The 27,961-nt window shown below is 43.9% G+C and overlaps 2 protein-coding genes across 2 annotated transcripts in view; one reads left to right on the forward strand and one right to left on the reverse strand.

Annotated features, from left to right (window-relative positions):
* Window positions 1-27,961, reverse strand: part of LOC309550265 (eotaxin-like) — a gene marked incomplete at its 3' end in the record, with an annotated part of 902,909 nt that overhangs the window by 803,891 nt on the left and 71,057 nt on the right. The gene's annotated exons all lie outside the window — the stretch shown is intronic.
* The window catches only part of LOC309544802 (NACHT, LRR and PYD domains-containing protein 3-like), a 50,685-nt gene that overhangs the window by 3,267 nt on the left and 19,457 nt on the right, over window positions 1-27,961 (forward strand). The window contains exons 2-6 of the mRNA XM_082243780.1: window positions 351-416; window positions 9,338-11,045; window positions 18,041-18,205; window positions 22,884-23,048; window positions 27,381-27,545. Coding sequence (XP_082099906.1) covers window positions 377-416; window positions 9,338-11,045; window positions 18,041-18,205; window positions 22,884-23,048; window positions 27,381-27,545 — 2,243 coding nt within the window. The 5' untranslated portion in view covers window positions 351-376. The remainder of the gene's footprint in view (window positions 1-350; window positions 417-9,337; window positions 11,046-18,040; window positions 18,206-22,883; window positions 23,049-27,380; window positions 27,546-27,961) is intronic.

The following is a 27,961-nucleotide window of genomic DNA, read 5'->3' on the forward strand; positions in this document are numbered from 1 at the left end:
ATCAGAGCAGGGCAGCCAGGGGCAAGGCTCTGTAGCCACTGGCAAATCCAGGAGAGGAGGAATGCTAGGCAAATGGACCAGCTGACTAAAAAAGGGGATGCACAGCATTGGTCTACCATGTCTGGCCAATCGGTGAGGGGTGGGCATGTCCTCAAGTGTCGCCAAGAATGCCCAAGTGGAGTTGCCGGAGGTAAATGCACCACACTCACTCAGACTCCTAACTCTTGGTAAATATAATATAACATTAGATATATGCTATGGTTATTTGGACCTCATTCAAATGTGTAGTTTTAATGTGAAAGGTCAGTTTTAATCTTACATGACCCATAATCTTCTATTTCTTTCTACAGGTGAGCATCTGGTTGAGCAGATTTTGATGGATGAATTTGGACACTCATTAATACCTGAAATGACAGGTAAATAAAACATGGGCAAAAATCCATCCTACACCACAACCTTTCACTAACATTTTGGAGACCTTGTGGTCCCCTTTTTTGGTGGTGGTTTAGGAGTTTTTGCACCTCATTGAGAGCTTCTAGATCCTGATCAGACAATTTAGAGGTAGAGTTTTTGATTTAGGTCTTTTTATTAAAAAAAAAAATCATGTGGTCCAGTGATGCAGATCCATGTCGGTCATGAGAAACGATACCCGCCGGTCTGCCAATAAAAGTGGCAACCACAGACATGACCCTCTTCCAAAAACTTCCTGCCCCAGAATGACAGCTTCAGCATGTGATAGCTAAGGGGTGGGGTCTCCCAGGTGATGTCATTGACTAAATACATGCCAAACATGGCATGTTTTAATTTTGCTTGGCTTTACCCAGTTGACATCTGTGCCAGATTATTATCTAGGATAAAGGTCTGGTATAGATGATGGGAATTCCCATCCAAAGGTCCTCTACTAGCAATTTAACCTCCTCCCATCCGCGCTACAGCCGAAGTACGGCTGCAGCGCGGACTCACATTTTCGGGAGGCCGTTTTTAAACGGCCTCCCAGAAACAGTCTCCCCGCGCGCTCCCGCGAGCGCGCATCGGGGATAATCTGTGTCGGCCGTGTCCCTTGGACACAGCCAATCTGTAACGCTCCTGCGTTTCTTATATGGTGTGGATTTTCAGCTGCAGACATAGTTTCCACGTCAGTAGTCATGTAAGAGATATGCTGAGATACCATTCCCAACCTCAATGACTCATCATGTGTGGAAGGTCTTATTTCAGCCAGTAAATACACACAATTAGCAAGCTGGTTCCTAGAATGACTTTATGTATGTGGTAACACAATGATGAAGGTTGAGGGATAGGTGATAGACACTTGAAGGTGAGACAGTAGCAGATGGATGCAGGAAGGTTTAGCAATGTTGTATGGTAGCAGATGACAGAATAGTAGGTGGACATACAAAAGAGATCAACCCAGTGCAGAAAAGTAGCAGTAGTCTCAAGAGCTAGCAATCTAGTTATGCAGATGTAATAAACAGTCTTTACTATGCAGAGCTAGATAGTGTAAGCTTAGTATAAGTTTATAGAGAATTCCCCTGCGGGGTACTTAGCACTATTAGCGATACAGCCGAAGGGTGGTTCAGGAGAGGCGGATGATCCAGTAGCGGGATACAGGGATCAGCGCGGCGAGGTTCCGTCAGCGAGGTAAGCTTGCAAGCATGGAAGCTTCAAGCAAGGTTAGCATCCAGGTAAGGGTGTTTGAACGAACACATGTGAGTGAGAACCGACGCCTTAAATAGCCATCTAGTCTGGCGCTGAGTGATGACAGCTCCAGTCTTAAAGGTGTATGCGCACCTTTCCAAAAGTAAATGGTGGGGCGCATACACTTGTGGAAAGTGTAATTTAGGGTACCAAAGGTACCGGAACATTACAATACCCCCCCCTTAAGGCCTGCTCCTGAAGGCCTCTGGAGCTGGTTTGTCTGGGTATCTCGCATGAAAATTGCGGATTAATCTAGGGGCATGTATGTCAGAGGTGTTTAGCCAGGTGTCGTCTTGGGGCCCATAGTTCTTCCATCTAACCAAGTACTGAAGTCTTCTTCTGTAGATACGAGAATCCAGAATCTCTTTTATCTCGTATTCTTCTCCACCTTCAACTTGTACAGGAGGGGGAGGTGGAATATTAGGCCTTATTCCTTGGTCCGGAACATGGGGTTTTAGTAGCGACACATGGAAAATGGGATGGATTTTTAGGTCCATTGGCAATGTAAGCTGCACTGCAGCTTTTCCAATAAGTTTCTTGATTGGGAAAGGTCCCAAGAACAGAGGTCCAAGCTTTTTGCTAGGGATCTTCAGTCTCAAGTTTTTTGTTGAGAGCCAAACGAGGTCCCCGATAGTATACTGTGGAGAAGGTCTTCTATGAAGATCATAGTACTTCTTTTGTTGACTGTGAGCGTGTGCAATGGTAGTATTTAGTAAACCCAGAGAATCCTTTATTTGGGTAAGATAGTCTGAGGCTACTGGGTTATTTGAAGGAAGGATGCGTGGAGGGAGAATAGAGGGATGGAACCCATAGTTCAAGTAGAACGGACTCTGCTTGGTTGTACTGTGAGTTGCGTTGTTGTAGGCAAATTCTGCCAGGGGGAGAAGATCCAACCAATCATCCTGTTGGTAAGAAGTGTAACAACGTAAATATTGCTCGATGCATTGGTTGACTCTTTCAGTCTGTCCGTTGGTCTGCGGATGGTAAGGAGAAGTAAGCTTCCGCTCAATCCGTAGTATGTGACATAGTTCTTGCCAGAATTTAGAAATAAATTGGGATCCACGGTCAGACAGAAGAGTTTTTGGGATACCATGTAATCTGAAGACATGTTTCATCAGGAGTTCTGCCGTTTGTTTGGACGAAGGTAGTCTGCGAATAGCAATGAAATGTGCCATCTTTGTCAGATGGTCCACTGACACCAAGATGGTATTAAATCCTTTGGAATGAGGCAATTCTACGATGAAGTCCAATGACAAAACCTCCCATGGAGTTTGGGGTATTGGTAGACTGCATAGTAGACCGGATGGTCTCGTAGTGTCAATTTTGGACCTGGCACAGACATTGCATGAAGAGACGAATTTTTGTATAGATGTTTTCATGTCAGGCCACCAGAATTGCCGAGAAATCAAATTGAAAGTCTTTGTCATACCCATATGTCCTGCCATAGGCACATCATGCGATAATTCCAAGATCTTGGTGCGTAGGGTAGGTGGTATGTAAAGTTTGTCGTTGTAGTAGAGGAAGCCTTCTGCATCGGTAGTTAGTTGTGGTGGGGGTGAATCCAACCTTATACCATGCAGAACCTCTTCCTTCAAGGAACGGGCAACTCCAATAATGCGTTTGTGAGGTATTATAGGAACGGAAGGAATTTCAAAGTAGTTTTCTTCAGTTAGTCGTGATAGTGCATCCGCCTTTTTGTTCTTATCTGCAGGTGTGTAGGTCACTAGGAAGTTAAACCTTAGAAAGAATAGTGACCATCGTACCTGTCGATGCGAGAGAGTTTTGCTAGTCTGAAGATATTGGAGGTTTTTATGGTCCGTGTATATAATTATTGGTAATTGGGTGCCTTCGAGTAAATGTCGCCAATTCTCCAGAGCCAATTTTATAGCAAGCAGTTCCTTCTCACCCACGGGGTAATTTATCTTGGGACTGCTCAGGGATTTAGAAAAAAAGGCGACTGGATGAAGTGGTGAAGTGGGGGTAGGTCGTTGGGAGAGTATTGCTCCTACTGCCAGGTTTGACGCATCTACCTCCAGAATGTATTGGAGGGATGGGTCTGGATGGCGTAATATGGGAGCGGAAGTAAACCTTGTCTTTAACAAGTGGAAAGCCTTATTTGCTTCTTCTGACCATTTAAATGGTATTTTTATGCTAGTGAGCTGTGTGAGGGGTCTCACAATAGCAGAAAAGTTTTTTATGAACTTCCTGTAGAAATTTGAAAATCCCAGGAATCGCTGTAGCGCCTTGCGTGTAGTTGGTGTAGGCCAATCCTGAATGCAGGATATTTTACTCATGTCAATCTCGATTCCTGTTTTGGATATGATGTAGCCTAGAAAGAGTACCTCATCTTTATGGAACAAGCATTTCTTCAGCTTCACATAAAGATTATGTGCAAGCAATCTCGATAATACAAGTCTTACATTTCTTATGTGTTCAGACAGGGTCCGTGAATATATAAGTATATCGTCCAGATATACCACAACACAGACATCTAGTAAGTCTTTAAAAATATCGTTTATAAATCGTTGGAAAACTGCAGGGGCATTGCATAGGCCGAATGGCATCACAAGATATTCGAACAATCCATATCTAGTTCTGAACGCAGTCTTCCACTCGTGTCCATCACGGATTCGAATGAGATTGTATGCTCCTTTCAGGTCTAATTTTGAAAAATAGGTAGCTCCACGCACCTGCTCAATGAGCTCAGGGATAAGCGGTAGAGGATAGCGATCTTTTATTGTGATAGCATTCAATTTCCTGTAGTCGATGATAGGTCTGAGACTTGAATCTTTATTGCGAACAAAAAAGAGTCCTGCTGCTGTGGAAGAAGTGGAAGGTCTAATAAAACCTTTTTCCAAGTTCTCATCCAAATAGGTTTTGAGATGGGCAAGTTCATCCTGTGAAAGAGGATAAACATGACCGAACGGCAATTTGCTATTTGGGAGTAGATCAATGCTACAATCATAGTCTCGATGAGGAGGTAGTGCTTGAGCATTTTTCTCAAGAAAAACCTCAGAAAGATCCTGATAACATAGTGGTGCAATCTCATCTGTCACCACAGACAGAATCTTCCCGGAAAACGGGAGGTTACACGTTTCCTCGCAATAACAAGAAGGGAAGGTCAAGGACCGTTTCTTCCAATCTATGGTTGGTTGGTGTGTGTGCAACCAGGGAAGTCCCAACACAATGGGAAAGTGGGGTGATGGTATTAAATCGAAGGTAGAAGTCTCCCTATGAGACTCGTTAATAGTGACTAGAAGTGCTTGTGTCTGATCGGTGATCGGACCAGAGGATAACGGAACACCGGTAATAAGACTTACTGAGACAGGTTTGAGTTTAGAAATAATAGGAATTTTATTTAAAGCAGCAAAACATATATCAATATAATTTCCACAAGATCCTGTGTCAATCATGGCCTTAGTAGTAATCCTGTTCTGGTCCCACTGTAATGTCAAAAAAACAGAAATGTAGGGGTTAGTGAATGAAGTTGTCAATCCTCCTAGGGAGACATGTGAACACTCACCCTTCTTTTTGTTGACTAGGGGACAGACGTTTATCTTGTGATCCGGGGATGCACAGTACAAGCAGAGATTTTCATATCGTCTTTTGGCTTTTTCCATAGTTGATAGCGGTGGGCGTATGGTTCCTACCTCCATAGGAACGGGGTCAACGGCCAGACTCCGAGAGGAAACGGATAATGGCATTCCCATCTTTTCAGCCTTTCTTTCTCGTAGTCTTCTATCTATGGTAATACAGAGTTGTATTAGTGCATCCAGGGTTTTTGGCAGATCCGCTCGGGCGAGCTCGTCCTTAACGGCTTCTGATAGGCCAAGCCTAAATTGGGTTTTCAGAGATGCATCATTCCATTCTGAATCAAGGGTCCATCTCTTGAACTCTGCGACAAAGTCTTCTACAGGCCTCCTTCCTTGTTTCAAGGATCTTAACTGAAGATCAGCAGTATTCTGCCTATTGGGATCATCATATAGGCTAGTGAGCTCTGCCAGGAACAAGGCATAGGAGTTGAGAAGCTGGTCGTTTTTCTCAAAAAGAGAATCTGCCCAGGCTCGAGGATCGTTTGATAGGTAAGAAATAATAGTACAAACCTTAATGTGATCAGTAAGGTAGGTAAGAGGTTTTAGCAAAAAAAGTAACTCACATGCATTTTTAAATTCGCGAAATTTTTTGCGATCGCCTGTAAATACCAAAGGGGGATTTATCTTGGGTTCAGGGGACTGAGCAGAGGTAAGTTGTGTCAGTCTAATTACCTGCTGCGACAGAGCCTGATTGTCTTCTTTTAATTCAGCAAGTGCGTGTATTAACGCAGATACTTGCTGTTTTAATTGTGTCACCTGAGTGGTTATTTCTGCTGAATCCATTTTTTGGTTCGTTCAATCTGTAACGCTCCTGTGTTTCTTATATGGTGTGGATTTTCAGCTGCAGAAATAGTTTCCACGTCAGTAGTCATGTAAGAGATATGCTGAGATACCATTCCCAACCTCAATGACTCATCATGTGTGGAAGGTCTTATTTCAGCCAGTAAATACACACAATTAGCAAGCTGGTTCCTAGAGTGACTTTATGTATGTGGTAACACAATGATGAAGGTTGAGTGGAGGTGGTAGGTGATAGACACTTGAAGGTGAGACAGTAGCAGATGGATGCAGGAAGGTTTAGCAATGTTGTATGGTAGCAGATGACAGAATAGCAGGTGGACATACAAAAGAGATCAACCCAGTGCAGAAAAGTAGCAGTAGTCTCAAGAGCTAGCAATCTAGTTATGCAGATGTAATAAACAGTCTTTACTATGCAGAGCTAGATAGTGTAAGCTTAGTATAAGTTTATAGAGAATTCCCCTGCGGGGTACTTAGCACTATTAGCGATACAGCCGAAGGGCGGTTCAGGAGAGGCGGATGATCCAGTAGCGGGATACAGGGATCAGCGCGGCGAGGTTCCGTCAGCGAGGTAAGCTTGCAAGCATGGAAGCTTCAAGCAAGGTTAGCATCCAGGTAAGGGTGTTTGAACGAACACATGTGAGTGAGAGCCGACGCCTTAAATAGCCATCTAGTCTGGCGCTGAGTGATGACAGCTCCAGTCTTAAAGGTGTATGCGCACCTTTCCAAAAGTAAATGGTGGGGCGCATACACTTGTGGAAAGTGTAATTTAGGGTACCAAAGGTACCGGAACATTACACAATCACAGATCGTGGTGAATGGCCAATCACAGCGGCCATTCACCACGTGATCGGACTGTCCAATGAGAGATGATCTCATATGTAAACATATGAGATCATCTCTCATCGCCAGCGCTCCTTCCTCACACAGAGACTGCAGTGTGAGGAAGGAGAGAGCAGATCAGCCGTCGGGGACAAAGAAAAATGTAATCAGGGCACTGATCACCAGTGCCCTGATTACACAAGGTACACCAAAACACACTAACTGCCCACCATCAATGCCCACAGTGCCCGCCATCAGTGCCCCCCATCAGTGCACACAATCAGTGCCCATAGTGCAGCCAGTCAGTGCCCATCAGTGCCTGCTCATCTAGGCACTGATGAGCACTGACTGGCAGCACTATGGGGACTGAGTGCGGGCACTGATGGTGCTGCCCATCAGTGCTCATCAGTGCCGCCCATCAGTGCTCATCAGTGCCACCCGTCAGTGTCAATAAGTGCCGCCCGCCAGTGCCCATCAGTGCCACCCGTCAGTGCCCATCAGTGCCGCCCGTCAGTGCCACCTATCAGTGCCCAGCAGTGCCACCTCTCAGTGCCCAGCAGTGCCACCTATCAGTGCTCATCAGTGCGGCATATTAGTACCTCCTCATCAGTGCCACCTCATCAGTGCCCATAAGTGCCACCTCATCAGTGCCCATCAGTGCAGCCTATCAGTGCCCATCAGTGCCGCCTCATCAGCGCACATCAGTGAAGGAGAAAAATTTATTTATTTTCAAAATTTACTCGCAGAAAATAAGAAAAACTTTTTTTTTTCAAAATTTTCTGTCTTTATTCTTTTTTTTTTGTAAAAAATAAAAAACCCAGAGATGATTAAATACCACCAAAAGAAAGCTCTATTTGTGTGAAAAAAAATGATAAAAATTGCATATGGGTACAGTGTAGCATGACCGCGCAATTGTCATTCAAAGTGTGAGAGCACTGAAAGCTGAAAATTGGTCTGGATGGGAAGGGGGTATAAGTGCACAGAAGGCAAGTGGTTAAACAGCATTTTTATTTTTTTTTGTAAAGGTTGGTGTTGTATACAACATACAGAGGCACCACTTCACAGCGGGTTAAGGGCATTCATAAGGCATGTTATTTAACCAGTTCTGGACCAGAGGGGTTTCCCCCCTTAATGACCAGGCCATTTTTTGTAATTTGGCACTGGGATACTTTAATGGAAAATTGTGCAGTCGTGCAATGCTGTACCCAAATGAAATTTGTCCTTTTCTTCAACAAACAGAGATTTCTTTTGGTGGTATTTGATCACCTGTGCAATTTTTATTTTTTGCGCTATAAACAAAAAAAAAGAGCGACAATTCTGAAGAAAAAAAAAAAAAAACAATATTTTTCACAGTCTGCTATATAACATTCCCCCCCAAAATTTTTTTTTTACATCAAAATTTTTCATCCTTTTAGGCCAATTTGTATTCTGCTACATATTTTTGATTTCAAAAATTGCAATAAGAGTATTTTGATTGGTTTGCGCATAAGTTATCGTGTCAACAAACTAGGGGAAAGATTTACGTAATTTTTATTTATTTATTTTTTACTAGTAATGGTGGCGATCTGCGATTTTTAGTGGGACTGGGACATTGCGGCGGACAGATCAGACCCCTAACTGACATTTTTGACACTTTTGGGGGGGGGGACCAGTGACATTACTACAGTAATCAGTGCTAAAAATATGCACTGTTACTGTAATAATGACACTGGCAAGGAAGGGGTTAACCTAGGAGTGGTCAAAGGGTTAAGAGGAGCCTAGTGGAGTGTTTATTAACTGTATGGGGGATGGGCTTGTGGAATGACCATAGAGACCTGTGATCCTATATAGAAGGATCACAGGAGCTCTGCGATCATTTCAGAGAGAAGAACGGTCAGCTGTGTTTACAACAGCTGCCCATCCTTCTCTATCAGCGGGGAGCGATCGCGGGTACCCGGCTGCCACGTTCCCAAGGATAGGCATCCCCACTGCCTAGTGGGGAAAGGAGCACGCCGCCGCCGGCACGCCCTCGCCCCCCAGCACCACGCGCGCGACCGACGTACAGCTACGTCGTTTTACGCAGCCGAGCCAGCCTGCCACAGTAAAACTGCAGCGGGCGGTCGGCAAGTGGTTACATTTATTTATTATTTTTAATGTTGCTTTGGTACATGTTACCCAGGGCAATGCCCAGCCCCCCATTTCATTAGTTTGACAATCCCTTGCCTATTAGCCTATAAAATGGCCAAAACTAATGACTTAAATTGAATTTGGATTTCCGGCGAAGCAGCCACACCGAATCCAGATACGTCTGGCTTATTCCGATTAGTGATGCATGATTTAGACTTAAATTCACTCATGGATAGACTGTGACAAATATTAGTATTAAGCATCACATTCTCTGCTCTTTTTATAAAATCAAGAGTCAAAAATGATTTCTATTATATTCCCAGATATTCAGGAAAAGCACAAATCCCATCTAATGGCAAAGAGTGAGATTCTAGTGGAGCATAGACCACCGGGAACTACCATGGAACCACAAGAGTTCCTGATCAATGAGCGTTATGTGAACCTGATTGTAGTCTCCACCGATCAGTTCAGGCAGCGTCCACAGAACGAGCTAATACAAACTGGGGTAAAACACGAGGAATGCTTGAAGAAGACCAAATCTCAATTGGAACACATTTCCCCCAACAAGCTCTTCCGATGGAACCACCAGTCCAAATGTGTACCACATGCAGTAATGGTTAGCGGAGTGCCAGGAATAGGGAAGACAACACTGATGCAGAAGTTTGTCTATGACTGGGTGACCGAAAAACACTACCAAAGATTTGCCTTTGTCTTCTTCTTCCGATTCCGGGACCTTAATAGACTGGGAGAGGTTAGCTTGGAGGAGATGATTCTCCATCAATATCCATATCTGGAGAGCCAAATTGAAAATATTTTGCAATATCCCGAGAGACTTCTGTTTATATTTGATGGACTAGATGAAAGTATCCACCAAATGGATTTCAGATCAAGTAAACTGTCCAATCCTAAACAGAGAAGAGATTTTGGTGACATTGTGGTCAGTTTGGCAAGGCAGAGTCTACTTAAAGGTTGCTCTGTTCTAATAACTAGCCGCCCAACCAGATTGGCATCCATTGATACTGGCGTTTTCCAGAGAATAACTGAGATCATGGGATTCCTCCATGAAGACAGACTGGTCTTCTTTAAAAATTTCTTTGGAAATGATGAAGAGTCGGAAAAGGCTTTTCATTATGTGCAGGAGAATGACACACTGTACACTTTCTGTTATATCCCATCATACTGCTGGATCATCTGTACTGTGTTGTCAATGTGCTTCAGAGCCCAACCAACAAACACCAGTCAGCTGATGGCCTCGTTGCCTAAAACAGTGACGCAACTCTTTGTGACCTTTGTCTCCTACATTCTGGCCAATCACAGCCAGAATAAGGATGACGGTTGCACTACCCGGGAACTGCTGACACCTATTGGTTGGATGGCAGAACATGGAGTCATAAATCACATGACTGTCTTTGACGAGCGTCATCTGGAGTCATTCAGTGTGAGAAATGATAAACATCTCTTTTCATGTTTCCTGATGGAATCTGGTCAGCCGCCTGATGTGGATTACACCTTCTTACATCTCACTCTTCAGGAGTTTTTTGCTGCTTTGGTGTATTTTATGAACTATAATGCTGACAAATTACAGGAAACCTTTGATGGGGCGAAACATTTCAATGACGGCCGTGCTGAGATATTCTTCTGTTTCCTCTGCGGTCTCTCGGACTCTTCTACTAGATCCACGTTAAAGTCTCATGTGGGAGAATTGTCTACTCAGGCTTCCAGACATGTCATCACCTGGATCCAGAAGAAAATTGAAGAACGACCTGAGAAGTCCACACGAGACAAGAGAGAACTTCTTAATGTCTTCTACTGTCTCCATGAGAGCAGGAATAAGGCTCTGGTGGAACAATGTTTTAGGTCAAAGAAAGTTGACTTGTTTGGTGTCCCCCTCAGCCCTCTGGACTGCTCTGTACTGTCATTTATCCTTCAATCCTGCAGAGAGACAGAAGAAGTAAATATAGCGTCATGTAATGTTCAGGGTGAAGGACTGAAGAAACTTATACCAGCTCTACATACCTCCAAGTGCTTGAGGTAAATATTAAATATGAATAATTACATTGTTTTGTTAAACTGGAATTTTTAGGTGTTTTTTTCTAGAGAAATTACAAATCAATAGTGTTTTTTGTTTATTACATGCAGACCAGTGGCGGCAACATCCATACAGGGCACATGAGTGCCGTCCCCCTAATCTATGCTCCTGGCCCCTAATCTACAAGCAGGGCGCCGGACACATGAATTTAAATGTTTTTTTTTTTTTTTTTTAAGCATGTGATTAGAGCCTGAGGCTTTAATTGGCTTAAAAAAAGGGTGGTCTCGGGACGCCCAGAGCCCACCCAGTTGTGTGACAATAGTGAATTATTATTCGCTATTGTCCTCCTGATTCTCCTCCCGACCAATCCAGAAGTGGCTCCTAAGACCCGATTTAACCACTTGCCGACTGCTCACTAGAGCACTACTGCGGCAAAGTGGCTCGATAACGTCTGGCGACGTAGACCTACGTCACCAGACATTACCCTTTCTCGGCGGCGCGCGCGCGCCACCGGAGGCTCGCTCCCACTGTGTTCAGACACAGCGGGAGTCGGGCCAGGGGAGGAGAGGCGGTGATCACTGCCGCTCTTCCCCGATCGTCGGGGATCGAGTGGGGAGATCCGCCCATTTGTGTAAACAAAGTGAGCGGATCTCCTATGTGACAGACAGGGTCAGATTGCAGGGTTCAGCATAGCTGAACATCCGATCTGTCCCTGTGTCACACAGTCCCCTCCCCCACACACGTCAGTAAGCACCAGGCATACATTAACCCCTCCCTCTCCAATAAAATTAACCCCTTCCCTGCCAGTGTCATTTTTACAGTAACAGTGCATATATAAAGCACTGATTACTGCAGTAATGTCACTGGTAACCCCAAAAGTGTCAAAAATGTCAGTCAAGGGTCCGACCTGTCCGCCGCAATGTAGCAGTCCCGCAAAAAAAATCGCAGATCGCCACCATTACTAGTTAAAAAAAAACAATAAAAATGACATAAATTTCCCGTAGTTAGTAGCTGCGATAACTTTTGCACAAACCAATCAAAATACGCTTATTGCGATTTTTTTTTTTTTTTACCAAACATATGTAGCAGAAAACAAATTGGCCTAAAATGTTAAAAAATTTTGATTTTTACATTTTTTATTTTGGGGAATTTCATATAAAAAAATTTGAAAAATATTGTTATTTTTTTCAAAATTGTTGCTCTTTTTTTGTTTATAGCGCAAAAAGTAAAAATCGCACAGGTGATCAAATACCACCAAAAGAAAGCTCTATTTGTGGGGGAAAAAAAGGACATAAATGTAATTTGGGTACAGCGTCGCATGACTGCGCAATTGTCCGGTATTTTACGCAGTGCCGAATCGCAAAATATGGCTTGGTCAGGATTGGGGTAAAATCTTTCGGTCTTAAAGCGGTTAAAAATGCGCTTATTGAGAATTTTTTTGTCAAAGACATGTAGCTAAATACATTTTGGCCTAAATATATGACAAAAACTGAATATATTGGATATTTTTTAACTGTCAAAGTAGAAAAATATTGTTATTTTTTCAAAATTGTCACATTTTTTTATTAATATCGCAAAAAATGAAAAGCGCAGAGGTGATCAAATACCACCAAAAGAAAGCTGTGTTTGTGGGAAAAAAAGGACATAAATTTTGTTTGGGTACGGTGTTGCATGACCGCGCAATTGTCAGTTAAAGTCGCACAGTGCGGAATTGCAAAAAGTGGCCTGGACGTAAAGCATGAAAATCCTCCGGTCCTAAAGTGGTTAAACACGTGATTAGAGCCTGAGGCTTTAATTGGCTTCAAAAAAGGGTGGGCTCCGGGCGCAACCCACCCAGTCGTGTGACAGTAGCGAATTAATATTCGCTATTGTCCTCCTGATTCTCCTCCTGACCAATCAGCAAGTGGCTCCTAAGACCCGATAGGCTAGGGAGTCTTAGGACTCCCAGCCAATTGGGGTCTCAGGACCTACTTTCTGTTCGGCCGGGGGGGAGAAGCAACGTCCCCGAAACAAGGAGAACCTGGAGCGCGGAGCAGCAGCCCTACCTTAAATCCTCGTCATCTGCCTCCTAAGGTAAGGAGGCCTCTGAACGCCGCTGTCCCGTCCGTCTCCCCGGGGGGTTGGGTGGTGTGTGTCATTGGTTTGCCCCCCCCCCCTAAAATATCGAGCACCAGCCACCACTGATGCAGACCGTATGTACTGTATATTTGTGAACGCATCAGATAATACTTCATCTTCAAAGAGAAATACACTCACCGGCCACGTTATTAGGTACACCTTGCTAGTCCCGGGTTGGACCCCCTTTTGCTTTCAGAACTGCCTTAATTCTTTGTGGCATATATTCATCAAGGTGTTGGAAACATTCCTCAGAGATTTTGGTCCATAGTGACATGATAGAATCACGCAGTTGCTGCAGATTTGTCGGCTGCACATCCATGATGCAAATCTCCAGTTCCAAAGGTTCTCTATTGGATGAGATGTGGTGAGTGTGAAGGCCATTGGAGTACAGTGACCTCCTTGTCATGGTGAAGAAACCAGTGGTGAGATGATTGGAGCTTTGTGACATGGTGCATTATCCTGCTGGAAGGAGCCATCAGGAGATGGGGACACTGTAGTCATAAAGGGATGGACATGGTCAGCAACAATACTCAGGCAGGCCATGGCGTTTAACCACTTTAGCCCCAGCCACTGTGCTGCTACTGCGGCACAGTGGCTCGTTCCCTTCCAGCGACGTAGACCTACGTCGCTGGACTCCTCCCCCTGTAGGCGGCGCTCGCGCGCCGCCGGAGGCGCGCTCCCGCTGTTTTCAGTCACAGCGGGAGTCGGGCCAGGGGAGGAGCAGCATCTCCTAAGTGACAGGGACTGACAGATCGGAGTGTTCAGCATAGCTGAACATCCGATCTGTCCTTCTGTCACTCAGTCACCTCCCCTCACACACGTCAGTAAGCACCAGGCATACATTAACCCCTCCCTCTCCAATAAAATTAACCCCTTCACTGCCAGTGTCATTTTTACAGTAACAGTGCATATGTATAGCACTGATTACTGCAGTAATGTCACTGGTACCCCAAAAAGTGTCAAAAATGTCAGTCAAGGGTCCGATCTGTCCGCCGCAATGTCGCAGTCCCGCAAAAAAAAAAAAAAACGCAGATCGCCGCCATTACGCGTTAAAAAAAAAAACACCAAAAATGACAGAAATCTTTCCCTAAGTTAGTAAACGCAATAACTTTTGCGCAAACCAATCAAAATACGCTTATCGTGATTTTTTTTACTAAACATAGGTAGCAGAAAACAAATTGGCAAAAAATTTTTAAAAAAATTAGATTTTTACATTTTTTTGGGGGGGAATTTCATATAAAAAAATGTTAAAAATATTGTTATTTTTTCAAAATAAACGCTCTTTTTTTGTTTATAGCACAAAAAGTAAAAAGCGCACAGGTGATCAAATACCACCAAAAGAAAGCTCTGTTTGTGGGAAAAAAAGGACGTAAATTTTGTTTGGGTACGACCGCGCAATTGTCAGTTAAATTCGCACAGTGCCAAATCGCAAAAAGTGGCCTGGACGTAAGACAGCAAAATCCTCCGGTGGTAAAGTGGTTAAACAATGCTCAAGTGGTACTAAGGGGCCCAAGAAAATATCCCTTCACGCCAATACACCACCACCACCAGCCATTATCGTTGATACAAGGCAGGATGGATCCATGCTTTTTAATGCTGTTTACACCAAATTCTGACCCCACCATCTGAATGCCGCAGCTGAAATCGAGACCAGGCAACATTTTTCCAATCTTCTATTGTCCAATCTTGGTGAGCGTGTGTGAATTGTAGCCTCAGTTTCCTGTTCTTAGCTGACAGGAGTAATACCCGGTGTAGTCTTCTGCTGCTGTAGCCCTTCTGCTTCAAGTTATGATGTGTTATGCGTTCAGAGATGGTATTCTGCATACCTTGGTTGTAACAAGTGATTATTTGGCATTTTCCTCCACACAACTGCCTCTCACTGGATATTTTCTTTTTTTTTACGACCATTATCTTTAAACCCGAGAATTGGTTGTGTGTGAAAATCCCAGTAGTAGCAGTTTTTAAAATACTCAGACCAGCCTGGCACCAACAACCATGCCTTGTTCAAAGTCACTTAAATCCCCTTTCTTCCCCATTCCTCTTCACAACGTCTAGATGTCTAAATGCATTGAGTGGCTGCCATGTGATTAGCAATTTGAGTTACCAAGCAAGAGAACAGATGTACCTAATAAAGTTACCGGTGAGTGTACATCTCTATGTGCTTCTGAGCTTCTGTATTCCTGAGGATCCTCTCTCTTTTCCTCTCTCCTCTGACATACAGGGTAGATACATAGAGGCTCTGTGTTGCAATGTTGGTCCCATGTATGTGGCACTGATCGCTAGGGAGGGGGTTAAGCTCAGAAACCCCCTCACTACCAGAGCTCTCTACCATCCATGCCAAGTCACACTGTTGTCCCACAGGCTGACAGCTATAGCACCCAAGTTCATCCTAGCTCTTCCTAACCTCAAGCTGCCCAGATCACACTTCTTTTAAATGAAATCCTTTCAGCAAAAGTCCATATAGCCATCTCTGCTACCCCAATTAGGTACCCACCATGGGAGAGTCTACCAAAAGTGTAGAGTTACATGTGGCTGCTGTCCTCCTTGTACTTTCTTATCGAAGACACAATTACCCAGCTAGGTTGCCTCCCCTTGTATTTATAGTCCACCGCAAGGGGGCAGAGCCATGAACCACCAGGAGTTGGCAGCCATAACCCCTTCCTAACGTCTGGGCAGTCCACTAGACAAGAACTCACTAAAATATGCTTTTTTAGGAACACAGTGCAGGTTAATAACATGAGGCAGTATGCATCCCAGAAGTAGGCACCTGCCTACAAACAAAGTTGGGTTCCTACTAAGGGCGAGTTTGGGTTCACTCTGAACCCAGCAGGAAGCTGTTAATGCTGGCCCAACCATCAGCCACCCTGGCCTTTCCAACCCTCCAGTTGCATGTACACAAAGGGGCAGAATGCTTGTATTATTGTTGCACCCTCCTAGTTAGGTCCTAGTTGATTTAGGCAAATCTAGCTTGGCTCCTCTGTAGCCCAAGGAGCAGGTTGATTGCTTTTGGTTGTTCTGGATTTCTCAGGCTACACGCAGTGGCAGCTGGTGCTCCATGGGCTGCGGTGGGGGGGGGGGGGGGAGTGGCAGACACACCACACCATACTACCCCCCGGACCACACCAGCCCGCACACCATACCCTCCCGGTTGCCGGCCCACTCACCCTGGACATGTGGAGGGCAGGCAGTGGCAGCAGCTTCCGTCTCAGTCTCCTGCGTCTCCTCCCTCCTCCTTGGCCAATGGCATAGTTTCTCCTTTCGGCCAATCGGGAAATGGGTCTCAGGACCCGCTTCCTGATTGACCAGAAGGAGAATCCATGTGACAATAGCGAATATTCATTCGCTATTGTCACACAACTGGGTGGGCTCAGGGCGCAGTACTCTGCGTCCCAAGCCCGCCCTTTTTTGAAACCTATTAGAGCCTCTGGCTCTAATCACGTCCTTAAAAAAAAAAAACATTGGAATCCATGCGTACGGTGCCCTGCATGTAGATTAGGGGGCCGGACACATGGATAGGGGGGGCTGCGCCCCTGCACCCCCAATGGACGGGCCGCCACTGGCTACACATTTGATTGTTCATCCCTGCATTCCAGAACTCTCTGGTTGGTTCTGGAACATAAGTGTGGAGTAATCAAATGGGCAGCATGAATATTTATGCTGCCTTAGCCAATCCCTGATCAGCCTGGGACCTAGAACAGCAGGGTCCTTAGCCTGCCTGAGGGACCCAGCCTGGAGGGACTGTCTGCCTTCCTTTCTTGGCTATCCAGTGGAGCCAACAAATGGTTCAACATGGCCCCAGCTCAGAGCGAGTTGGGGGGCTAGTTCCTAAAGCACGAAGAACAGTCTGGAGCAGGGGCGGCCCATCCATTGGGGCGCAGGGGTGCCGCCCCCCCATCCATGCGTCCGGCCCCCTAATCTACATGCAGGGAGCCGGACGCATGGATTCCAATGTGTTTTTTTTTTTTTTTTTTAAGCACGTGATTAGAGCCAGAGGCTCTAATAGGCTTCAAAAAAGGGTGGGCTCGGGGCGCAGAGCACTGCGCCCTGAGCCCACCTATTTGTGTCACAATATCGAATGAATATTCACTATTGTCACACTGACTCTCCTCCAAGCCAATCAGGAAGAGGGTTGTGAGACCCCTTCCCCAATTGGCCAAAAGGAGGAGTGATCTTACTGGCCAGTGGCCAGGAAGAGGCAGAAGAGACACGTCTGGAGGAGAAGGACAGCGGATCTGCCATCCAGCACTCCCCGGCTCGGACCGGAGGATGGATGAGGTAAGGAGGCAGACCGTTGGTTGGGAAAAGGACGTGTCGCCTGCCATCTGACTGACTTACCGACCGACTGGGGGGGTGCGCATTGGTTTGCTGCCCCAATCCCCACCCCACCCCCAAATTAATGCACACCAGCCACCACTGGACTGGAGTGAAGTCTACAGAGGATCTGGCCGGGAGGCTCACGGTACAGAGTCTGGCTGATACTGGAGGGAGGCATCCATGTATACAGGGACACAGTGTGTAAAGGTCCGAGAGAGATCCTGGAGACACTGTTGCTGTTTGCAAGAGAGTGTTTCAGATTTTTGCTGGCTCAGAGCTGTTTCTAGTGTGGGATTCCCCTGAAGCCGTATGCCCACATCCTCTTATATTAGAAGCCTGCTTTGCAGAATTTAGTTCTGCTAGAGAGCATGAAAGAGTTTGTTAGTGGTATATTACACATGGATGACAATATTCGTGCATCCACTTCATTATAAATTTTTTTCTATAAAAATAGATTTACCGGAGTTTTATGAAGTGACTTAACATAAATGATTCTAATAAAGAGAAATTCACTCCGCCTTATTTAATTTCCAAAGAAATTGAATGTCTTCTCTTTTTTCTACAGTCTGTCTAATAATCAGCTGACAGACAGTTCCTGCCTCCATCTGGCATCTGGAATACGAAATAACCAGACACTGAGGACACTGGACCTGTCCTGGAACAATATGGAGGGTCCTCATTTCAGTGATCTGATGACAGCTTTGACAACAAGCCATGTCGAAGAAATACTGTAAGTATACCACATACACAGTATAATACTATATCTATCTATCTATCTATCTATCTATCTATCTATCTATCTATCTATCTATCTATCTATCTATCTATCTATCTATCTATCTATCTATCTATCTATCTATCTATCTATCTATCTATCTATCTATCTATCTATCTATCTATCTATCTATCTATCTATCTATCTATCTATAAACAATGTAATTAACTACTTGCCGACCATGTAATGTACATTTACTGCAGCAAAGTGGCTGTGGCTCTATTGCGCAAAAACAAGTACCTGTACATGAGGTCTTGCAATAGGCTGTAGGTGGCGCGCGTGCGCCGCCTGAGACCCGATTGCACGCTGAATGGACAGAGGGGGAGCCAATCAGCAGGTCCAGCGGACCTGATGTCCGAGGGACACCTGCGTTTGTTCCCGAGAGTGGCAGAACAGCAGTCTGCCTATGCAAACAAGGCAGATCACCGTTCTGAGAGGGGAGAAGATAGAGATCTTGTGGATAGAGATCTTGTGTTCCTGCAAAGCAGGAACACAAGATCTCTGTCTTCCCCCAGTCAGAGCACCTCCCCCATACAGTTAGCAAGCACTCCCCAGGGAACACATTTAACCCTTTGATCACCCCTGATGTTAATGCCTTTCCCTGTCAGTATATTTTGTTTTAGCACTGATCACTGTATTGGTGTCACTGGTCCCCAAAAAAAGTGTCAAAAGTGTCAGTTAGGTGTCTGATTTGTCCGCCGCAATGTCGCAGTCCTGCTATAGGTTGCTGATCGCCGCCATTACTAGTAAAAAATATACATACATAAAAATGTCATAAAAATATCCCATAGTTTCTAGACACAATAACTTTTGCGCAAACCAATCAATATACGCAGTTTGCAAATTTTTTTTTTACCAAAAATATGTAGCAGAATACATTTTGGCCTATATTGATGAAGAAATTAGATTTTTTAAAAAAAATTTTATTGAATGTGCTTTATAGCAGAAAGTAAAAAAAAAAAAAATATATATATATATATATATATATATATATATATATATATATATATATATATTTTTTTTTTTTTTTTAAATTTTCAGTCTTTTTTTGTTTATAGCGCAAAAAATAAAAATCACACAGGTGATCAAATACTTCCAAAAAAAGCTCTATTTGTGGGAAAAAAAAGGTCATCAATTTTATTTGGGTACAGCGTCGCACGACCGCGCAATTGTCAGTTAAATTAACGCAGTGCCAAAACGCAAAAAATGGCCTGGTCATTAAGGGGGAAAATCTTCCGGGCTGAAGTGGTTAAAAGTAATATTTAGACTTAGTAGTAGTATACTCAATTATTTTTACTTTTACCTACAGGTAAGCCTATAATAAGGATTACCTGTAGGTACAATTAACCACTTGCCGACCGCTCACTGAGCTGGTACTGCGGCAAAGTGGCTCATTTTCGTCCAGCAACGTAGACATACGTCGCTGGGTCCCACCCCCTATCGGCGGCGCGCGTGCCTCCACTGTATTTAGACACAGCGGGAGTCGGGCCAGGGGAGGAGAGGCGGTGATCACCGCTGCTCTTCCCCGATCGTCGGGGATCGAGTGAGGAAATCCGCCCACTTGTATAAACAAAGCGGGCGGATCTCCTATGTGACAGGCAGGGACAGATTACAGGATTCAGCATAGCTGAACCTGCGATCTGTGTCTGTGTCACACAATCCCCTCCCCCCACACGTCAGTAAGCATGAGGCATACATTTAACCCCTTGATCACCAATAAAGTTAACCCCTTCCCTGCCAGTGTCATTATTACAGTAACAGTGCATATTTTTAGCACTGATTACTGTAGTAATGTCACTGGTCCCCCCAAAAGTGTAGAAAATGTCAGTTAGGGGTCCGATCTGTCCGCCACAATGTCGCAGTCCCGCAAAAAAAATCGCAGATATCCACCATTACTAGTAAAAAAAAATAAACAATAAAAATGACATAAATCTTTCCCGTAGTTAGTAAACGCGATAACATTTGCGCAAACCAATCAAAATACACTTATTGTGATTTTTTTTTTTACCAAAAATATGTAGCAGAAAACAAATTGGCCTAAAATGTTAAAAATCTTTGATTTTTAATTTTTTTTTGGGGAATGTTATATATCAGAATGTAAAAAATATTGTTTTTTTTTTTCAAAATTGTCACTCTTTTTATCAAAAATTAAAAATTGCACAGGTGATCAAATACCACCAAAAGAAAGCTCTATTTGTGGGGGAAAAAAGGACATAAATCTAATTTGGGTACAGCGTCGCACGACCGCGCAACTGTCCGTTAAAGTAACGCAGTGCCGAATCGCAAAATATTGCCTAGTCAGGAATGGGGTAAAATCTTCCAGTCTTAAAAAATAAAAAAAATACGCTCATTGAGGATTTTTTTGTCAAAGACATGTAGCTAAATACATTTTGGCCTAAATGTATGACAAAAATTGAATATATTGGATATTTTTTAACTGTCAAAGTAGAAAATGTAAATTTTTTCGCAAAATTTTTGCATTTTTTAATTAATATCGCAAAAAATGAAAAGCGCAGAGGTGATCAAATACCACCAAAAGAAAGCTCTGTTTGTGGCAAAAAAAAGTACATAAATTTCGTTTGGGTACAGCATTGCATGACCGCGCAATTGTCAGTTAAAGTCGCGCAGTGCCAAGTTGCAAAAAGTGGCCTGGACGTAAAGCTGGAAAATCCTGCGGTGGTAAAGTGGTTAATATCTCCTAAACCTGCATGGTTTGGGAGATATTTGACCTGCATGCAGCCGCTGACACTATCAGCGCATGCGCTTTGAAGGTCCAGCGGACCTTCAGAGTTCCTTGCCGGCTCCATGCCGGAAAGTGACTCCTGCGCACATGCGCTGGAGTGACGTCATCGCGGCTCCGGCCACTCACAGCGCCGAAGCCGTGAACCCGGAAAAGAGACGCCAAGGGAGCATGACAGCTCCCACAGCGGTGTCCAGGCGTCCGTGTCAGGGCTTTGTTTTAAAAACCCCCGACACGGACACCTTTGTCTTGCAGGGTTTGTTTTTTTTTTCGGCAGTATACAACCGCTTTAATAGATAGCCAGCCCTGGACTGCTGTTGAATTCTTTGTTTTTAGCCATGAAATAATATATTCCTAAAACCCTGCTTACCTGCAATATTTTGTGCAGTCTGATCATTAGTAAAATAAATGAGATTATAAGAGGTCATAAATGTTGAAATCTGTTCTTAGGTGGTCAGGCATCATCATTTCTGTCTCAAGTGCCATTTTCTGCTTTAAAGCAGTGGTAAACCCCGCTTAGCCATTTTGACCTACAGGAAAGCCTATAATAAAGCTTACCTATAGATAAAATAAATATCTCCTAAACTTGCACCATTTAGGACACCGGTGTCAAACACAAGGCCTTCCAGGCTATTTCATGTGGCCCTCCCACCTCTCCTAAAGCTGCGGCACCCCCTTATCTCCACCCCCTCCTTGTTTTAGCAGTCGGCAGCAGAGGAGGATAGAACTCCTCCGCCAGATCCTGCTCTTCTCCCTGCAGCCACGGAGAGTCTTGTCTTTGTCTCCCCCCCCAATCTAAGCAGTCGGGAGGACAGGACTCCTCCTGCACCTCTCTATGCAGCCACAGCACAACCTTGTCTCCACTCTGGCAGCTGACACCTGCCCTCCACAGGTCCTCCTCTAGACCCTGCACTTTCTGCTTCCCACCCCAGCTTCTTTCCAGCAGCAGCACAAGGTAAGGGGGGTGCATTGTGATGTAAGGGAGGTGGGGGGTCTCTTGCCTTCTGATGGTGGGGGGGGGGTTGATTAGGACAAATAGTCTTACAGACACAACCGGCCCTTTTGAGGGCAACCATAACGCCCATGAGGAGTTTGATACCCCTGGTTTAGGAGATGTTTACCCTGCATGTCACCGGCACATGCACTCTCAGTTCCAGCATGAAGTTCTGAAGGTTCGGCATACCTTGCCGGACCTTCAGAGCTTTATGCCGAAACCGAGAGCTCCTGCACTTATGCGCGCGGGGGGGGGGGGGGGTTGACGTCATCGTGGCTCCAGCCAATCACATAGCCAGAGCGGTCAATCCAGGAAGACAGACACGTCAGCCGCGGTGATTGTACAGCGCTAGAGGGCTTGGTTCCATGGTGAGTATTTCATTATGTGCTAGTACGTGATGCATACTAGCACATTATGCCATTGCCTTGCAGGCGTTTTTTTTTTTTTTTTCACAAGCCACACAGCTGCGGTTTACAACCACTTTAAGCGTGCGCCAAATTTAACACAGGGTTGTCTCCTCATACTCTTATCATTTCGGCTAACCACTTCAATCATCTTTCAGACGCTAATCTTCTGTGCATGACTAAAATTGACATTGGCTTTTCTGTTGGTTTCGGAAACCACTGACAGGAAATCCTCCTGTCAGGACCCGGCTCCTGCAACCCCTGCTTTGTCTGGCAGTGTCTTTTTTTTTTTTTTTTTTTGCTGAGCCACCTGAAGTGCTGGACAGTGCCATACCTGATTCCTTAGACAACCTTGCCTTGTTTTATTTTGATCCTTGAATTCCTCCCATGAACTTCCTATTTAAGCCATACCTTTGCACTTCCTGTTTGCCAGATTATTGTGCTCTCCCCAGCCAATATTTCGCTCTCTGGTAACATTCTTCCCTTCATCTGCAGTTTGTATAAAAATGAACTCTCAGACAGTTCCTGCCCCAACCTGGCATGTGGGGTAAGAAAAAACCAGACACTGAAGACATTGAACCTGGCTGAGAACAATCTGGAGGGTCCTCATTTCAGGGATCTGATGGAAGCTCTGACCACAAGCCAGATCGAGAAATTACTGTGAGTGTAACCAGGCTGATTAAAATATTATTCTGATAGACTTTTAATCCACATAAGGAAAATAATTGTACAATAATGTATTTTAAACAGTTAAGCTTTTTGTACTCCAGAAATAGCCAATCCCAGACTGCGGTCTCTTCTTTGGATCTGATTATACTCTGTTTTTGGCCGTGAAATAGTATTTTCCTACAATTTCATTAAACCCCCTTATTCCACTTAGTTCTGTAAATAGTAAAATAGATGAGATTGTAGGAGGCACACACGGGAAAAACTTATTTTACTTCAATGAGCAGTCAGAGCCTCATATGACCTTTCTGTCACCTAACATGGCAAATGAGGTTTAATGTTGAAAAATGTAAGGTAATGCATGTGGAGGCAAAAATACGAACCCAAGTTACTCGCCGGGGGAATCCAGGATGTAGAAAGATCTGGGGGTCCTAGTAGATAAGAAGCTCAAAAATGGCATGCAATGACAAGTTGCTGCAAGCAAAGCCAACAGAATATTGGCATGTATAAAAAAGGTGATTCCCTCTAGAGATAAAATGATAATTCTCCCACTTTACAAGACTCTGGTCCGGCCACATCTGGAGAATTCCGTCCAGTTCTGGGCACCGGTCCTCAGGAAGGATGTGCTGGAACTGGAGAGAGTCCAGAGAAGGGCGACAAAGCTAATAAAGGGACTGGAGGACTTCAGCTATGGGGAAAGACTACAAGCATTGAACCTATTCTTTCTGGAGAGGAGACACTTGAGAGGGGATATGATGCCAATGTACGAATAACTGTACTGGTGACCCTAGCATAAGGAACAAACTTTTCAGTAAATGGGAATTTAAAAAGACACGCGGCCATTCACTAAAATTGGAAGAGAAGCGGTTTAACCTTAAACTGCATAGAGGGTTCCTTTCTGTCAGAGCAGTAAGGATGTGGAATTCCCACCACAAGCGGTGGTATCAGCAGTGACTGTCGATAGTTTAAAAAAACTAGTAGATGGGCACCTTAAAAACCACAACATACAGGGATATACGATGTACTATTGACATAAACATATACACACCCACACACACTCTTAGGTTGAACTGGATGGACTGGTGTCATTTTTTCAACCTCACCAACTATGTAACTATGTAATACGGCCATCCACTATTCAGTATCCGTAGGTCTCTTGTCCTATGTATTTCGAGATCTTCTCAGCACAGATAAAGAGAATATGGGATAAAGCCATTAAATCCAATCTCTATCAATACCGAATACAGCTGCTGATACAATTCATGCACCATACACAAGAAGGTTATAAAACAATTCAAGTCATGTCAGTAATATTCTGTGGTAACCCTATTGTATCTATCTGGATATTTTGCAGTAAGGCAATGAAACTAAAAATACTGTAGTATGTTAATGTGCTCTTACTAAACAAGAATGTTGCATTGACAAACTACTTACAGTTGTAGGGAGCTTCTAGCCTTTCCTAGGAAATGAACATTGCCAATAGTATGTACTTAGTAAGGATACCTCTAAAAATTACTTCATAGCTGGTCCACAATTCCTTTATTGAACAGGACTTCAGGCATTAAGGGTACACTAAAAATTACTTCATAGCTGGTCCACAATTTCTTAATTGAACAGGACTTCAGGCATTAAGGGTACACTAAAAATTACTTTATAGCTGGTCCACGATTTCTTCATTGAACAGGACTTCAGGCATTAAGGGTACTCTAAAAATTACTTTATAGCTATAAAAAAAGGAAGAAGTTTTGCTTGTTTATTATGTATTCAGTCTGACCAGACTTCTGTGGTTGAGCACCCCACCCCACACACACCTGTATTCTATCAGTGTCCACTATCAAGTAGATTTAGAAGGAGTCCCTTGTAGTGCATTAGCACATCTCTCCCAGCAAGGAGTGTTGTCTCCAAGGGTTAGAGAGGCTGGATTTATCCTTTTTTTATGGATAGTGTAGGACCCACTGATAATGGGGTACTTTGACGTAGTGGTGGGCTTGAGCACGATATGGCCATATGGTGGGACCAAATCCCCATTTTTATTTATGGATTGTCTTCATATTTGATAGTCATTTCTTTTGCATGTGTGCGTTATTCTTTTTTAATATACTCTAAAAATTACTTTATAGCTGGTCCACGATTTCTTCATTGAACAGGACTTCAGGCATTAAGGGTACACTAAAAATTACTTTATAGCTGGTCCACAATTTCTTCATTGAACAGGACTTCAAGCATTAAGGGTAAAATAAAAATTACTTTATAGCTGGTCCACAATGTCTTCATTGAACAGGACTTCAGGCATTAAGGGTAAACTAAAAATGACTTTATAGCTTGTCCACAATTTATTCATTGAACAGGACTTCAGTTATTATGTGTTCCAAGGAAAGCTGTATCCTGAGCTGGTTTGGTATAGATTTAGCTGAGATCTTGAGCTGAGAAGTATAGATTTGGTGTCATTCCCAGATAAAGACCCCCTTTATGTTTGTGCTGCCGGCTTTTTATTTAGAAAGTTCATTAGCCTTTCCCACGTGGGTGTAAGCCTTTCTACATTCACAATCTTCTTACACCAGTTTCTTTGAGGAAAATGGTTCCTAACTCCTAACTCTAGATGACACTGTAGTATCCAATATTACATCCAATGGGTCAGATATGTCAAAAGGTCAAGCTATTGTAAATTTAAATTGATTGGTATAGCTTAGGTCCAATGTTTGACAAAAACTCCTCTAAATCAATGACAATAGTGAAAAATGTGTACACTGCCTGACCTATCATTTACATTGAATAATATCTACAGTATTTCTCGTTGTATTAGAAGACAGCGAGACTGGTCATGTGCAAACAGTCTTCCAATTGCATTTGTTTGAGGGATGTTCTCTCAAGAAAAATGAAGGTTGTTTACTCCTGAAAACAACACATGTATTTTATGTAAGTGTAGCACCCTCCTAGATAGGTGCTAGGAAAAGTATAGTTTGCTCTGTCTGCTTCACAGGGGAGCCTGATCAGTAGTTAGGCCTGTTGCATGTCTCCATGAGTGATTCATCTGGTCTGAGGGAGTGTCCCCACTGTATCCAATTGGGGAGCCTGTTGGACAGTGGAGGCAACCCAGCCAGTGACACACAGGCTTTTATGACTATCCCAGTGGGTAGGCACAAAAGTGGTGCATCCTGGGATATGTTATAAAAGCCATGGGCACATGTGACAGGGTGTCTTTGGGCAGGAAGCCATGTCCCAGGAGGAGGGTGACGGCTGTCTCTCCTCCTGCTGCTGAGGAAGGTGGTCACAGGCGGTCGGCCTTGTGGACCAGAAGTGTGGTGCTGAGCCAGGAGATCCAGTGGATGCTGACAAGGGAGTTGGAGGCAGAGCGACCCAGGGAAAAACAGTGTCCATGAGTACCGGGAAGCTTGCCAGGGGTCTGCCCAGGACGGGGGCCACTCCAGGAGGGTGTCAGTGGACAGAAGGTCAGTGCACACAGTCAGTGAGAAAGGGGGTGCCAAGTTAAACCCTGAAGAGTAATCTAAGTGAGAGTACATATTCTTTATCTTCAGTTCAGTGGCAAGGTGAAGCAGCGGCCTTGCCACATTCTACAGTCAGTTGTCCTCAGGAATTGTGCATATTTCAAGTTCAAGTTATTCCACTCATCCCTTCTCCCATCCAAGTTCTAAAGTAAAATACAAAAAAAAAACAAATCCCCTGGACTGTTCATTGTCTGAGTCAAGAACTTTTAATGCAGTGTGTCTGCTTTCAGTTGCTAATGGTAACCCAGGGGAACCCAAGAAGCGTAATTCTCAACAGCTCCCTAGGGGGCAGTGCTACATAAGTCTGAAAAAAAAATCACAATCTGGCTATATACATATATATACTAAGGTACCACGGCAATGTATGGAGATATTACAATCTCTACACATGTATTAAAATAATGGTGTGTCTACTCCATTATAGGGATGAGCTTGGTTTTAGACCAATTCTAGAAGGCAGCTGTCAGTGCTGGGCTACTGAGCTGCAGATGGCAGACTCTCCATCCCGTAACTGGCCGTAAACCAAGGAGTTGGGATGCTTATGACATTACTGACCTAATATGGCCATTTGGTCGTATGAGGTCAATCATGTCATGAGCATTTTCACCCCTTTGTGCAGTTTTGGGGCAGAGAATCCTCCACCCCAGAATTCATGGGCCTGGCACCCACAGTTGCCTTCCCGGTTTAAACCAAACCCAAGCTCATCCCTATTACATTCTAACATTTTTCTTAATACATTTGCATCATGTCAAGAATAGTTACATTTATTATTGGGGAGAAATTGATTTTCTTTTGGTTACATTCCTCTCTTCTTCTTCAGCTTGTCTTATAATCACCTAACAGACAATTCCTGTTCTGACCTGGCATCTGGAATAAGAAATAATCGGACACTGAGAACACTGAACCTGTCTGAGAACAATCTGGAGGGTCCTCATTTTGGTGATCTCATGGCAGCTCTGACAACAAGCCAGATAGAAGAATTATAGTGAGTATACCTGAACAGACTGAGATAATAATAATTGGGATGACTTTTACATTCACATTATATAAGTAAAAAATAGAAATGCACAATAATGCATTCTGAACAGATTTCATGTTTTTATTCTCCGAAAGAGAACATTCTAGACTGTTACCTTATTAATAGATTGTATCACACTCTGTTACTAGCCATGAAATAGTCCTTTCCTCAAACCTCATTAAAATCTAATATTACACTGAACAAAATTATAAACGCAACACTTTTGTTTTTTTCCCCCATTTTTCATGAGTTGAACTCAAAGATCTAAGACTTTTTCTATGTACACAAAAGGCCGATTTCTCTCCAATATTGTTCACAAATCTGTCTAAATCTGTGTTAGTGAGCGCTTCTCCTTTGCCGAGATAATCCATCCACCTCACAGG

This window comes from Pelophylax lessonae (assembly GCF_965119305.1).
Source record: "Pelophylax lessonae genome assembly, chromosome: 1".
Classification (NCBI taxonomy): Eukaryota; Metazoa; Chordata; class Amphibia; order Anura; family Ranidae; genus Pelophylax; species Pelophylax lessonae.